The 16,016-nt window shown below is 41.5% G+C and overlaps 2 protein-coding genes across 2 annotated transcripts in view; one reads left to right on the forward strand and one right to left on the reverse strand.

The window, feature by feature from the left end:
• Positions 1–3,278, forward strand: part of LOC108590422 (DNA repair protein REV1-like) — a 33,095-nt gene extending 29,817 nt beyond the window's left edge. Inside the window, exons 10-12 of the mRNA XM_078348702.1 lie at positions 1,157–1,402; positions 2,000–2,104; positions 2,876–3,278. The gene's annotated coding sequence lies outside the window, so the exon portion shown is untranslated. The remainder of the gene's footprint in view (positions 1–1,156; positions 1,403–1,999; positions 2,105–2,875) is intronic.
• A 1,062-nt stretch (positions 3,279–4,340) lies between these two features.
• Positions 4,341–9,282, reverse strand: LOC100396560 (eukaryotic translation initiation factor 5B-like). The gene is made up of 7 exons (XM_078350056.1): positions 9,250–9,282; positions 8,979–9,110; positions 8,792–8,868; positions 8,494–8,658; positions 6,570–6,708; positions 5,162–5,323; positions 4,341–4,813 (listed from the first exon to the last, which is right to left on the reverse strand). The coding sequence occupies exons 1-7, from the start codon at positions 9,280–9,282 to the stop codon at positions 4,706–4,708; spliced, it is 816 nt and encodes a 271-aa protein (XP_078206182.1). The 3' UTR covers positions 4,341–4,705.
• Between the last annotated feature and the right edge of the window lie 6,734 nt (positions 9,283–16,016).

Here is a 16,016-nt window from a genome sequence, read left to right on the forward strand (position 1 = left end):
GCTCCCCGTGCAGGTGGTGCAAACGCCCCTGCTCTCCGGCGCCCCCTGCCGGGAAGAGGGAAGGCGGCGGCGGCCGCGGACGAGCCGGAAGTGGGGGCCGGGACAGAGCTCGGGCGCTGGGAAGAAGCCGGGAGCTTCCCTGATGGTGCCGCCCCCTCCGAGCCGCCAGTCGCCCACGGGCCAGCTGGGCAGGAGCCTGGGTCCGCTGCTGCTGCTCCTGGCGCCGGGACACACGCGGACCTACAGAGAGGAGCCTGAGGACGGCGACAGAGAGATCTGCTCAGAGAACAAAATCGCGACGACTAAATACCCGTGTCTGAAGCCGTCAGGCGAGCTCGCCACACGCTACAGTGCGGCGTTTCTTTCCTTTGGACAGAAGACACTGGCAGCACCTTGGCATGTGTTTTCACTAACAGCTACTCCAAGAAACTGTGATATCTAGCAAAAACGATGTTTTTATATCACGGAGAATAAAGAACTTTGTTTAAAGGAAAAAAAAAAAAAAAAACAAACCAGATGACAGATACCCGCAGTTGTTCCTGGCAAGATAAGATTGGCCTACCCAGCTGATGGGATTGCATGTTTCCAAAGGGCCGAACGTGCATGGACAGGTGGAGGGAGGTCCTGGCCAACGGACAGTGGATTCTGAACTGCAAGTTAGAGAAAAGTCAGCTTCTAGAACCCTTTCTTCTAGCGAGCCACTCTCAGAGTGCAATTGTTTGTATGGGGGGGGTCTCATCTGAAAAGTGAACTTTTGACCCAGGATTGTTACCTGTCCAGACTTTTAACATGTGCCTCAGGCCTTCCCCCCTCCTCAGGGTGGGATTTGGTTTGAGCTTCATCAAGGCTATTCATTTCTGTTGGCTCCAATTGCAGGACATTCCCTGAGTATATTTGGCCTTACCTGGTCACGTGGTAGTGGCCGGTAGTGTATACACTTCTCTCCAGACTATGCATGTTACTTCAGGCTTCAGTGACAAAAGGCCAAGACATTCCAAAAATGTGCTTATTTGGGGGTGCCTTTTGTAGCTTGATGGTCTGTACCTTACATTGGTTATCCAGTGCTCAAATTGAAATTTAAAGTGGCATGTCAACTCCCCAACACCTCGTCTCTGAGCGTGCTTTAACTTCAGACTCTGTGTTCGGCATTTTATAGCTGGATCAGTCTGTTCTAGAAGCACTTCCACCTGATCTCCCACCTGATCTCCGGGAACAAGTAGAGCAAGTCTGTGCTGTTCAGCAAGCAGAATCACGTGGCGACAAAAAGAAACAACCAGTAAATGGCTGTAATTCAGGAATTTTGCCACAACCAGTTGGGACAGTCTTGTTGCAAATACCAGAACCTCAAGAATCGAACAGTGACACAGGAATAAATGTAATAGCCCTTCCAGCATTTTCACAGGTAAGTTAAATAGGGGGATCCTCTGCTGTAGTTTCAATAGTCTCACCCGCTGCTCCAGTTCAGGCCCTGTGTCACTTGCCTTTCTCCTCTGTATCTTACACCTCTTCTGCTGGGGAGAGGAGGAGAGGGTGGGCTTGTCTCCATCTCCTGCATCTGCAGCTTCCTGCTGAAGCAGCAGAGGGAAGACATGGGGGAAGGCATGGTAAGACAGAAACACATGGATCTGGCCCAAACATATCAGTGGCCACACTTGCATACAACACAGTGGAGATGTATAATCCTACACGGGGGACAGTAACAGCCTGAGTTTCTGTTTTAATGTTTTGCTTCCCATTTTCTACTAGTGCATTTTACCCTGGTGGTTCTGCTGTTGTAGTGGGTTTTCTTAAGTTAGTATTCTTAATTCCTTATTCTTGCTCTAACCATTTTGAAGATTTAACCAGCTTTGATCATTGGGGACCTGTTAAGAATTCATAAAGGTCAGAAAAGTATTATTTGAAAAGAAAATCTATTTTGTGAAAAACATAAACCAGTTACCATCTAGAATTAGCTCAGGTTTGACTTTGACCTTGTCTTTTCCACTGGGTGGACCCTGAGGTATTTGCTGCCCTTCCTGCTGAACTTCAAAGGGAGCTGAAAGCAGCATATGATCAAAGACAAAGGCAGAGCGAGAACAGCACTCACCAGCAGCCAGCACATCTGGTGAGCCTTGGAAGCGGCATGTAACAAAAATGAAAATAAAGAGTAATGGAGTCACTCTGGTGTGTAATTACTGGCAGTATATAATGTTCAAGGTCTTTCTTACATGTGATTAAAATAGCATAGGAGGTGGGCTAGGTTCAGTGGCTCACATGTCGGGAGGCTGAAGTGGGTAGATCATTTGAGACCAGACTGGCCAAAATGGCATAATCCAATCTCTACTAAAAATATAAAAAATAAATAATATGGACATGGTGGCATGTGTGGTCCCAGTCGGGAGGTGGGGGCTGCAGTGAGCAGTAGTTGTACTACTGCATTCTATCCGGGTTGACAGAGACCTTGTCTCAAAAAAAGAAAATTGTTTTTTGGGTGTTTTGGGATTTTTTTTTTTTTTTTTTTTTGGAGACAAGAGTCTCACTCTGTCACCAGGCTGGAGTGGCTCACTGTAGCCTCTGCCTCCTGGGTTCCAGCAATTCTCCTGCCTCAGCCTTCTGGGTAGCTGGGATTACAGGCGTGTCACCATGCCCAGCTCATTTCTGTATTTTTTTTGTAGAGATGGGATTTCACTATGTTGACCAGGTTGGTCTTGAACTTCCAACCTCAGCTTATCTGCCCGCCTTGGCCTCCCAAAGTGCTGGGATCACAGGCATGAGCCACTGCACATTGGCCAGGATTTTTTTTTTTTTTTTTTTGGCCAAAATCAATTTTTATATGTAAAAAGGAATAGTCTTTAAGGACCTTTCCTAATGATGTTTCTTTTCTCCCCACCTGTAGGTTGATGCAGCAATCGGTGGAATCGGTTTGGAATATGACATTTGACTTTATTCTTGACAATGTTCAGGTGGTTTTACAACAGACTTATGGAAGCACATTAAAAGTTACATAAATATACCCAGAGAGCCTGATGCTCTCCGATAGCTGTGCCATAAGTGCTTGTGAGGTATTTGCAAAGTGCATGATAGTAATGCTCGGAGTTTTTATAATTTTAAATTTATTTTAAAGCAACTGTTTTGTATATTTCTTTCCAAAAAGTGCCAAATTTGTCAGTATTGCATGTAAATAGTTCTGTTAATTCTTTTACTGTAGCATAGATTCTATTTACAAAATGTTTGTTTATAAAGTTTTATGGATTTTTACAGTGAAGTGTTTACAGTTGTTTAATAAAGAACTGTATGTATATTTTGTACAGGCTCCTTTTTGTGAATCCTTAAAAACTCAACTCTAGGAAGCAACTACTGTTTATTATCCTAAAAGGCTGAAAAACCTCCAGGTCAGACTGCTAAGCTCTGAAATTCCTGAGAGGTCTCAGACCGGGATTCTACTTGTTCCAAGAAAGGGTAAAGCTTCTAAACCATCTTATTCTTGTCTCCAAGCACGAACACAGGAGCATGTTAAGAAAATCTTTACTTCTTCCATGCGGAGAAATCTACATATTTTGAATTAGAAACACCCTCACACCCACTTGAAGATTTTTTCCTGGGAACATTATTGTCCCACAGATCAGAGGTGGTATTGTCTTTGCCTCTACTGGCCATTGAGAAACTTTGATGATAAAAAGGAACGGTATAGATTTTCAAGCGTATATAAAGTATTTTTATGCTATATGTTTTGCCGTGACTTTAAAATAAAAAAATAGTTTAAAAGTCTATGCTAGTGGGTATTTGGAACTTTTTCCTCAGACACCCCACACTGACTTCAAAACAGCCACAAAACTAGCTAAAGATTACTACATGAATGAATCATTAAGGGTTGCCTGCTACAATTTAGAAGCACTAAGCCCAAATATCAGGAAATGTATGCATGGTGGAATTTTCTAGGACAAAACATACCGAGATTAATGTATAAAAATCTCTACTGTTACCAGGTGCTGGCATTCAAGGTAGTGTGACAGTTGTTGATAAGATGATTCTTGTCCTAGGAGGACAACTTTTGGGAGAGAAGCTACACTAACATGGAAGCCTAACAGAGCTTACTGGTCGATGTCTCTTTTCTTTATTGGTAGTTTGGTTTGAATTGGGATGATTACAATGGACTCACGACTACACAAGCAGTAAAAAGCAGCCAGCTGTGCTTTTACACCATGGTTTCACACGAAGCAGATAAATGTCAGAATACCTTATTTTCTATTTTATAAAAGCCCTAAAGGCATATGGCAGAAGACTGCTGGGAAGAATATGCATAAATAAAGAAGTATTTCTGACATCAAAAAAGTCCCAAGAATCACAAAATCTGCGGAAGCTTGGTTAATCAAATACTGCAGTACTGATTTAATCAGTATAAAATTGAAAGAGCTTTAGATCTGTAATAAAAATCCAAATTTGGGGAAGGGCAAACTTTAAAACAGCAGCCAAGTAGAGAAGGGTTGGGGAAAGGAGGGGTGAGTGAACAGGCACATTGGAACTGTGGGGACATGTAACTGACCACTGTCAAACCAGTGTAAGTTTCTTGGTTTCTCATGGAAAACATTTTATACACCTATTTTTCTTCCTTCCATATTTAAGTCCATTAGTGTCCAGGTACATCTCTTCCATTTTTTGCCTTGTTTTGTTGGGATGTTACAACACAGTATTGCATTTACTCCAGTTCCCGTTCCACGTGGAAAAATTAGATGATTTCAAATACTTTCTTCAGCTCCACAATAAGCTGCCAATCACTCTTCTGCATTTCATCTCTGAACCAGTCTTTGAGTGCATCAATGGACTGCCGGCTGATCTGCAATGCCCGAGGCACCAACAGGGTAAACACAATGGAAAAAAGTACCAAAAACATCTGTGGCCCCAGATGCCTGCTGTCACTGTAATCAAGCTTAAGCAGAAATAAAAACAGGGCTTGCCTGCCTAGGGGACTAGAATTCCAAAATCACCTCTAGTTGGCATGTCGGGCACAAGGGGACCTAAAAGTCCTAGCTGCTTCTCTGTTGGTGCTGCTTTCCTGATGGGGCAACTTCCTCATCAGACAAGGCCCAGCTAGAGATCAAGCCCTAATGGGGATCCAGCCCATCAGATTCTACAATCAACCTGAAGCCCAAGGAGCTTCTGCCATGTTTGCTGAAATACTTACCTTACTGACAAGAATGTCTGTAGCTTCAAAATGTCTTCCAAACATTTTGGGCGAATCACCAGGGATAGGTTCTATTTTTACACAGACTTCTTGTCCTTTTTTGGCAACATCCACTTGTTTATGGTTTATTTCAATACTTGCTACTATTCCGATGTCAACAAACTGTAAAATAAGAACAAATTACAGGGGCATGCAGGAGAATTCATGCCCATCACAGGATCCATGACTGGATAGCTGAAGTAAGAACTGGAGCACAAGAGACTGTTTTCAAAGTCATGGCAGTGCGATCCTTCACTCATCACTTAAAGTCTCACAGTGTAGCATTCTCATCTGGTAAATTAGGCTTGCACCACCACACAGCCTATTCCCTTGACATGTTGTAAGAGTGACAGGAGATAATGCGCTCTGCAAAACATTACAAGTGCCCTGTTGACCCAATGTCATTTTCTATTTTTGTTGTACTGTTTTAAGTGACACGTGCCCTAACAGGAGGGATCAACAGGGACAGAGGGTCTGAGTCAGGAATGAGCTTGAGGTGACTGGTGGGAATGAAGTCATATTGAGGACCTCATCCTGAAATTAAAGAATGATGGCCTGTGAGCAGATGACTGATGTGATCTCAGAGCTTTGGGGAAAAAACCCTGACTACCTTGTGGAGAAAAACATTCAAGAGACTAAGAGGGAAAACAGAGCTTTGGTTTAGGAGGCCAAAGCCACATAGAAAATAATTACCACAAATAAATGTCCTGGATTAGTCCACTGAAATGGTAGAGAAGCTATGACAACTTCTAAGTGCCACTGCCCATTACAGGAACCAGTTTGGGGCAGGGAAAGTACTAGGTGAGGCTGAAACATTTCACTGCACCAGAAAGAAAGAAGATGCTCCAGCGTGTTGTGTGTCAAGGATACAGGGGGTACAGGAACCAGTTTAAAACCTCTGACCACACTGGATAATCTGAGTATCAAAAGAATAAAGGTAATGAATTACAACACATCAAAAAAACCGCTGAGTCTATGGGATAACTCGATAAAAAAGTCAGTGGGAAGAGAGGTTGTTTCTAAGAGATGGGGGGGATGGGTTACCCACAATTTTCTAACTGTCTATTTGATAGCTGACTTAAGCAAGGCTTGCCAATGGGTACTAGAACCACTGCAATAAAGGCTGTCAAGAAACAGGATGTCCATGAGGAACTCTAGGTACCAGACAGATTACGGAGTAATTACCAAGGGGCAAGTTTCTAATGGAGATGGTTGGCAGCGAGCACTTTCCCCAAGGAATCAGAGCATCGGCAGCAGTGATGCAGCCTGGGTCATGCAAGAGGCAGGCACCTGTATGGGTGTCTTTCCAATAATTCTAACCTGTGTCTAGTAGGGAAGGAGGGAAACGAAATGTGCAACTGAAACTTACATTTTTGCTTGGGACGCACATGGGTGTCCCCTGTTTCACCTGACCTGCTTCCACCGTCACCCCCATCACTATCGGATCTCGAGAATTAAAAATGTACTGAGGGAGTATTTTCATCTTGCAGGGAAATACTGCTATGTGCCTGAAAGAAAAAAGAATTTTTAAGCTTACAGAATCACCTAAACATGGAAAGAAAAAGTGCAGCTGAACATGAAGCTTCTGTCTTTAGAGGAAAGCAGCTTTCCTCAGCGGCCACAGGAGACGGGCAGGCAGGGTGCTGCAGCCCAGAGCTACCCCATACCCAAGGCACTTCTTCCTTTTCTTCTTAACTTCCTAGATGTCAGCCACACTCTAGGGCTTAGAACCTAGGCAGTACCTGGTGATAGGTCTTCGTTTGGCCTATGTGTAGGCTACTGGGGGACCACATAGACATTAAACCATATTATCGCCCTCCTTTTCTCCACCATGTTCCCAAACCATTTGATCCACAAAGGCCACTACATAATTACCCTGCTTATTGAGCACATGCTTAAAGTGCTTTAAAAGTTTCCAGCAGTCTTCCTAATCAAGTAGAGTCTTCTTGAGGTTTCATGATCTAAAATGAGCATATACCAGTCTAAACCCTAATATTTACTAGTAAGCTCCACTTAAAAATGTATCCCAAACTCTGCCATCACTACCGTCAGTGTGGTGTGAATCACCTGAGCCTCTTGCTTGGACTATGGAAGCGTCCTCAGAGGCTTTCATCACTGACTTCCTAACAACCCAAGGTCCACATAACAACCCAGTTAACCGTTCTGATTGTGAATCAACAGCCTTGGCAGTGGTTTCTTGCACAACTCAGAGAAGCTAAATGCTTCCCATGGCCTGTAAGATCCTTGACAATACAGGTACCACCACCCTCTCTGACCTCATCTATCACTGTCCCCTCTGGTCACTCTGCCTTGCACTGCCATTCTATCTGGACACTCACCACGTACCTGTGCAGCTTACTGTCTGAAGAGATGAGATGCCTTCCCCAACCACATCATTAATCACAGCCCCTCCTCTCTTTATCTAGGCCCTTCCCTGCTTTATTTGGTTTTTAGCACTTCTCATTCATGTGTTGATTGTCTCACATAAGACCATGTCCCAGGCCAGGTGCAGGGGCTCAAACCTATAATCTCAGCACTCTGGGAGGCAAAGGCAGGAGGATCACTTGAGTTCAGGAGTTCAAGACCAGCCCAGCCAACATGGCAAAACCTTGTCTCCACCAAAAATACAAAAAATCAGCCAGGCATAATGGTGTGAGCCTATAGTCCCAACTACTTGGGAGGTTGAGGCAGAGGATCACTTGAGCCCAGTAAGCAGAGATTGGGGTGAGCCATGATCACGCCATTGCACTACAGTCTGGGTGACAGAGCAAGACCCTCTCTGAAAGAAAAAAAAAGAAAAAGAAAAAAAAAGTGTCCTCTCACCTCCAGGAGGAGGGAGCCTGGCCTGGTTCTCTGCTGATCCCTCCTCTACCACTACAGCAGTGTATGCACTGTGAGTACTTGCAAAGTTTGGTACAGGAATGGATTTCTCTCCCACAGAATCTCTTACCTTATTTACCAGTTTTCCTCACTCAAATTTTGTTACTTCCATGCAATCCCAGATAAAGAACCCATACAAGATAAAGTCCCCAAATTTAATTAACTACTAACCCGTTAAAGACACCCAAGTCTGCCAAGATCATTAAACTGAAAGGTCACAGACAAGACTTGTTTGCACACTGCTGGAATGTCCCCAGGATGCTGGGCTGGTTTGTAACACACCACTTCAGGATGCAGCCTCTGGTAGATGAGTAAATGTCATGCTCTTGCTGTTGACAGCCCTTTCTAGAATTCAGTAATTCTCAACCATGTTCATTCACAAAGACTTAAAGTAAATAAAAACAGTAACTTACTTAAATTCTTCTTGTTTCTGTTTCTTGTAGTCTTGTCTATATTTTGTAAAGGCATCAAATAAGTGATAAATAATTTCTGCACTAAAAATTCTAACTCCTAAACTATCAGCCATTTCTTGGGCATCTCGTTCAATTCTCACATTGAAGGCCAAAATTACTGCATACCTAAAAGGTTTAAACACATCAAAGACCCTTCAATCAAAACCAGAGTATGTCACAGAGGACAGTTTTTTAAGATAGAACAGTTTTAAGACAGGTAGGTAACATGAAAGCCTTCATAGCAAGAGAAATTACTTACTGAGGGTCATGTTCCAACATCACCGAAGCCTTCATAACATCTTTTTTATGCACTGGGCCAATGTTGATTCCTGCATACTGCAAAAATGGGAGTTTCCAGGTTTATCTCTATGTATCAGGTAATGTGATGGCACCAAAAAACCACGACCAACCACCACCCACTTGTGGAGCTAGGTGTAGTTACTTACGGGCACTTCTGATGTTTTCAGAAATTCAAGTAGAGCTTCCAAAGAACCCAGTGTAGATGCCTGGACATAGACTCCTTTTTCTTCTAACTTGATAGCATTTAGTGTCTGCTTTAATTCATGGATCGATTCATCCTTGAAAGGAAATCAGATTTGATAAGGCTGTCAACACGCTTCTATCATCAGCAGTCTAAAAATTGTGTTTCTCTCTTTGGTTCAGTACTCATCTGCAAATATGAAACCAAGGCTTAGAGAGAGCAAGGCATAATAGAACCTGTGCTGGAATGGAGGAGATTCTGGGGGCCATACACGAGCTGTATCCTGATTCACCTTTGTCTTAGGTTTACCAACTTTGAAATACATTTAATCTCTGCTCCACTTGGCAAATACAGTAGGTGGGTGGGCAGAATTTAATAGTAGAGATGAAAATTTTTTTTAAAGTTAAAAAAGCACCACATAAATGTAATGTGTTATGGTAGCCCAAAAGCTCAGTCTGACTTATAATGGTAGGAACCAACATAATCTCACGATCTCAGCAGTTCCTTCCTCATCACTGCTCCTCTGGAAATGGAGAAGAGACTTTTAACCAGGACAAGTTTATCAATGCCATTGAAAGGACATAAGTCTACTCCATACTCAGGACTAGGCGAAGAGGCAGGCCTGCCCTATTCTGTCACGGGCCCTGAGAGAGCTTATTCCCAGCAGCATGGCTCGATGCTGCCTAAATAAACACAGCCCCAGAACACAAGAGCCATGAGCTGGGAACAGTTGTTTTCTCTTTGGCAAGCGAACAAACTATGGCTCAAAGTCTACTTTCATGAAACTACAATGGACATGGGCCAACTGCTCGTATAAACAGGCAAACAGGCTTTAAGATGACTACTAGTAACTATAAAGAATATACAGCTTCTAGCTTCTTTTTGAGATAGGGTCTCGCTTTCACCCAGACTGGAGTGCAGTGGCATGATCTCGGCTCACTGCAGCCTCTTTCTCCCGGGTTCAAGTGAGTCTCCTGTCTCAGCCTCCCAAGTAGCTGGCATTAAACGCATGCGTAACTATTTCAAGCTGACTTCTAGCTTTTGACTCTCTTTTTTATTTGAATAAAATGCATTATTTTTAGAATTCCAGTACACATAAAAATGATACAAATTCCTAGGATTGTGCAAACGGAAATAATTTAAAAGCACCGAGTTTGCTAAGAAGCCAAGTGATGGCAGGCTTCACAAAGACAAAGAGCAGTTTTGGTCACCATCCCTAGCATGTGTACTGCTGCCACTTGCCAGAACTCAAATAGCTTTTGAGGATAAAAAATATTAAATGAACTTACTTTAAAAACAGGGATTTCATCTTCTTTATAAGCCACGAGGAGGGGTAAATCAGCCAAGGTTTTCTCCAGGTCTTCTCCAAGAATCTTTACCCCCTAAGCTGCTTCTACTTCTTTTCATACTGGTTCTGTAGAGATAAAAAACATTTGCTACCAAATGTATTTGATAAGTGGTTAGCAGTAGGAGATGGTATAAGAGAATCTCATCATGACCTTGGAGTAAAGTTTCTTAAACTAGGCACAAGAAGCAATAACCACAACATAAAAGATTGATAAATTTAACATTAAAATTAAATATTTCAATTTCTCAAAATACTACAGGGAAAAAAGAGTCACATAGTAGAAGATACTGCAAAACATACCAATAGACCTGTATTGTAAATATATAAGCACATATACATGTATAAGATAGATAATGGAGAAGAAAAATGTACATTTCATGAAGGAGGAAATAAATGGCTAATAAACATTTCTAAATGACCAACTGGGTTAACAAGTAAGCAGATGCACACTGAACTGGCAATGAGCTACATACACACTTACCAGAATGGCAAAAAAAGTGATGAAGATGTGAAACAACGAAACTGAAATACTGCAACTGAATATCTAATTTGTTATACCCACTGTAGATAAGTGTGGCCTTCACTTCTAGGTACACACACCCTGGGACACTGGCACAAACGCACCAAGAGATATACACAAAAGGCAACAGCAGCAGCATCATCAGCAAGAACAAAACTGAAAAACTGGGCTGAGCATGGTGGCTCACGCCTATAATCCCAACACTTTGAAAGGCTGAGGTCAGGAGTTTCAGACTAGCCTGGCCAACATGGCAAAATCTTGTCTCTACTAAAAATACAAAAAATCAGCCGAGTGTGGTGGCACACACCTGTAATCCCAGCCTAGATGACAGAGTGAGACTCCGTCTCGAAAAAAAAAAAAAAAGAAAACTGGAGATCACCTACATTTTTCCATCAACAGAACAGATATGCTGTGATATACTCATATAATGGAATAGAGATCTTAAAATTATATACTTTTTTTTATTGAAAACAGAGTTTTACTCTTTTTGCCCAGGCTGGAGTGCAATGGTGCAATCTCAGCTCATTGCAACCTCTGCCTCCTGGGTTCAAGCAATTCTCCTGCCTCATCCTCCCGAGTACTGGGATTACATGCTTATACCACCACACCAGGCTAAATTTTTTTGTATTTTTAGTAAAGATGGCGTTTCTCCAGGCTGGTCTTGAACCCCGACCTCGGGTGATCTGCCTGCCTCAGCCTCCAAAAGTGCTGGGATTACAGGCTGTGAGTCACTGCGCCTGGCCAAATTATGTACTTTTTTTTTTTTCTTTTAACTAAAGGAGGCCAGATATAGGCCAGGCATAGTGGCTCATGCCTGTAATTCCAGCACTTTGGAAAGATCAAGATGGGTGGATTGCTTGAGCCCAGGAGTTTGAGACCAGCCTGGGCAACATGGCACAACCCCATCTGTACAAAAATTAGCCAGGTGTGGTGGCATGCACCCATAGTCCCAGGTATTCAGGAGGCTTAGGAGGGAGATCACCTGAACCTGGGGAGGTTGAGGCTGCAGTGAGCTGTGACTGCAACACTGCACTCCAGCCTGGGCGACACAGTGAAAGCCTATCTCAAAAAAAAAAAAAGCCTGATATAAAAGTATACACTGAGAATAATTCCATTTCTACATAAAGAAAGTCCACAGACACTTTTAAGGGAAGCACTCTCAGACACCAAATCTACAAAGCAAAGCAAAGATAAAAGATATTAGTTACTATCATAAAATGCAACCGTGGTTACTCTAAGAAAGGTCGGGGGCTGGGTGGGGAAGATGGGGGAGCCAATCAGGAAGAAGCACACAGGAAGCCTCTGGGTGCCAGCAGCGTTCTGATTCTCCATCTGGTTGCTTCCCAAAAATTTGTTAAACTTTTCTTCTATATTATGTGTACTTTTCAGGAGCAATGTTTTATTTCACAATTAAATATGTTTAAAAAAAAACACTACAATTGATCCTTCAGCAACATGGACTTGAACTGCATGTGTCCACTTAAGAATTTCTTCCACCTCTGCCACCAGAGACAGCAAGACCAACCCCCTCTCCTTCCTCCCTCTCAGCTTACTCAACATGAAGACAAAAATGAGGACCATTATGATGATCCACTACCACTTAACAAACAGTGAAACTATGTCATCTTCCTTGTGGTTTTCTTAATCACATTTTCTCTTCTCTAGCTTGTTTTATTGTAAGAATACAGCATGTGATACATACAACATACAAAACATGTTAATCGACTTTTTATGTGATCTGTAAACCTTCTGGTCAATGGTAGGCTATTAGGAGTTAAGTTTTTGGGGAGTTGAAAAATACATGTGAATTTTCAACTGCCTAAGCAGTCAGTGCCTCTAGCCCTCATGTTGTTCAAGAGTCAAGTGTAGTTAGCAGTGCAGAACCAAACAATGTAGTTTAGTATTTGGGAAAGGCCTAGTCTGGTAAGTAGGTACTTTCACACATCTCTACTCTGACAGATAGGATTTCCTGTATGATGACATCTAAAATAAAAGAGAGAGTGAAGGGTATATGTGTTCTGTATTAAGTCAAACAGCTTTCAAAGTGAGGAAACAATCTCAGCAGAACTTCTAAACACTGTATAAGTCCCCATGTGTCAATGCTTACCACCTCAGCGTACCTTCACTCGTAATTCCTTCATAGGAGGAGGTAACAGGAGGCCTCGAATCTGAGTTACAATGGGCCCTTCTACTCCAGGAACAATGATTGTATCTCCTTCCTTCAAACGCCCATTGATCAAGATGACATCTACAGTGGTGCCCATCCCTGGGAGAGCTTTAACCTAAAAGACATTATGCAAAGAGAAAGACATACATACAATGCACCATGTTCATGAAATCTAAAAGTATCCTCCACTCGAGGAACTCACTATTTTTTTAAAGACAATAAACTGAAAAGTTGATCATTACCTCCATCACTTGTGCTCTTAGCTCTTCACAGTGCGCAAGTCTCTTGCTCAACATGGTCTGAGTTAACTCCACAAAAAGGTAGATCAGACTTCCCATGCCATCACCAGTATGTGCAGAGGTAGGTACCAAAGACACGAAAGTGCGGGGATCTTTTTTCTCATAAAACAAAGCAGCATTTAAACCCTAGGAGCAAAAATAATTGAAAACACCAGGCTGTAAAGAAAACGTATCTGGAATAGGCGTAATTAACGAGAAGCTGGATAAGCAAATGCCTAATCATTTTGAAACTCCTCATAAACACTAAAAGTGATCATGGATATCCTATAGGCATTAACTTTATTACAGCAAAGTAGTTCTAAGTAAACTCAGTTTTCTAAATTATTCAGGCTGCAAAGAGATCTTTGAAATATTAGCTTTCTGATATTAAAAAGGAGAAAAGGGAATAAGAATTTAAAAATTGCTGTCAACGAAAGAAAAGAACCAGTATTAACAAAAATGCTGACTTCATTATAAAGATAACATAATAAATATTCTATGAGATAAGCTCTGCATAAAGAAGGAAAGGCCTTCTTACCTGCTGCGCAAATTCTACAATAATAGCCTTTGCTCGCTCTTCAAATTCATCTTTTGTATTTTTTTTCTGCTTCTTTAAAGTAGCAGCCACATCAGAGTCGGGACTCTTTTTCCAATCATATAACCTATCAATCTGTAAAAGGTTTTTCATGAGAAAAAACTCGAAAAAATTCAGAACATTCAAGAACTGTATTAATAGCTCCAGAAAATTCCTCATGTATATCTCATATATACAGAACTGTGTGACTTACTTACTCAGACACTTTATTGTACCAAAAGTTCCTTACAGACTGCTTACCGGCAACCACTCTTAAATTTGAAACTCCTGCGGTACCATGCTGCCCATCAGCCTCCATGAGTTCCTAAGTGGCTGCTATTTGTTTGCAAAGATAAGATCCTAGAATCATCCTAAGACTATTAATACATATTGTTGGAATTCCAAAGCAGTTTTTGTAATAGACAGGAACAATCAATCCTAGCAAGTACCATCACTAGAAAATTACATAACAAAAAATTTAAAAAATTATTTTCTTTCTTGGGGAACAGCCTGTTTTAATTGTTTTATTGATTGAATTAGGGTTATATCTGTTTTGTTAATGACAGAATCTATTTTCCCTCACTTTTCAATGAGTGACAGATGAGTATAGAAGAAATGAAAATACTCACTAGCCAAACAAATAAACAATCGAAAGCATAATCTGGGGACTGAGTCTAGGGTGATAAAGAAACAGATGAATCTGAATGCTACTAAGTAGACAAATCAGTAGGAAATGACAGAGATGTTAAAATTAGCATATGAGGTCCTTAGAATACTTATAAACATGCTCAACACCTTTAAAGGAAAAGCCTGAAGCTTGTAAAGCTAAACAGTAACAACATGTCAGCTGGGCATGGTGGCTCATGCCTGTAATCCCAGCACTTTGGGACTCGAGGCAGGTGGATCACGAGGTCAGGAGATCAAGACTATCCTGACCAACATGGTAAAACCCCATCTCTGCTAAAAATACAAAAAAAAATTAGCTGGGCGTGGTGGCTCATGCCTGTAGTCCCAACTACTCAGGAGGCCAAGGCAGGAGAATTGCTTGAAACCAAGAGGTGGAGACTGCAGTGAGCCAAGATCACACCACTATACTACAGACTGGGTGACAGTGCAAGACTCTGTCTCAAAAACAAAAACAAAAAAACAAAAAAAAAAACAACAAAAAGAAAACATGTCTAACTAGTACTTAGAAATTAATACCTTTAAATGTTTTTATTAGAAAAGAATATCAATAAAACTAAAAGCCAATTCTCTGAATGATGCACATTTCTAAGTAGACAAAAGAAAAACCCTAAATAGCCCTGTATCTACTTAAGAAATGTCATGCTGATGTGGCTTTAATTCTTTCAAACACTTAACAAATAATTCAATTCCTGCACACTCTTTCAGAAAACAGGAGGAAACACTTCTCAACTCACGAAGCCAACATTACTCTGATATGAAAACCAGATAAAAGACATTACAAGAAAACTACATACCCATATCACTCATCAACAGAGACACAAAAATTTCAATGAAATCTAGCAATATATCAAAAGCATAACAAGTGACAACCAACTAGGGTTTAATAATGTAAAGTTTAATATTTTAAAAATTCAGCAGTAATTATATTGTTAACAGAATGAAGGAGAAAATCCACATGAACATCTCTAAATACGCAGGAAAATAATTCCTGAAAAAAAATCAACAACCATTCATAATTGAAGAAATAAAATCACAAAACACTCTAAACAACCTAGGAATAGAAGGAAACTTCCTCAAACTTAATAAAGTGCATTGACTTAAAAAAAACTCTACAGCTGACATCATACTTAATGGTGAAAGACTAATAAGCACTTTCCCCCAATATCAGGAATAAAGAAAGGATGATGTCTACTGTCATTTCTTCTATTCGACATTATTTAGAAGGTATATAGGGACTCAAGATGGCGCTGTGAGAACAACCCAGGATTGGAGCTCTCCTTAATCCGCGGAGAGGTGAGTCGGAGCTGCATTTCCAGACTGATCTTTGTTGCCCACAGAACGGGGAAATTCCCAGGTATAAAGCAGATGCGGGACGCCAGGCAGTACCTCTGTCTGGTGAAGCCGGCAGCTGGGGTGGTGGCGGCCGGCC

Source organism: Callithrix jacchus, chromosome 14, assembly GCF_049354715.1.
Source record: "Callithrix jacchus isolate 240 chromosome 14, calJac240_pri, whole genome shotgun sequence".
Classification (NCBI taxonomy): Eukaryota; Metazoa; Chordata; class Mammalia; order Primates; family Cebidae; genus Callithrix; species Callithrix jacchus.

What these genes read in the sequence shown, in the direction of transcription:
- LOC100396560 (XM_078350056.1), bottom strand. Translation starts at nt 9,282, where the DNA reads ATGGCCCCCAGAATCTCCTCCATTCCAGCACAG. An exon ending in TCTCCTCCATTCCAGCACAG is followed by an intron (nt 9,111 to 9,249) that starts GTTCTATTATGC and finishes TTTCCTTTCAAG; the next exon opens with GATGAATCGATCCATGAATT. An exon ending in CAGAAACAAGAAGAATTTAA is followed by an intron (nt 6,709 to 8,493) that starts GTAAGTTACTGT and finishes TTTTTCTTTCAG; the next exon opens with GCACATAGCAGTATTTCCCT.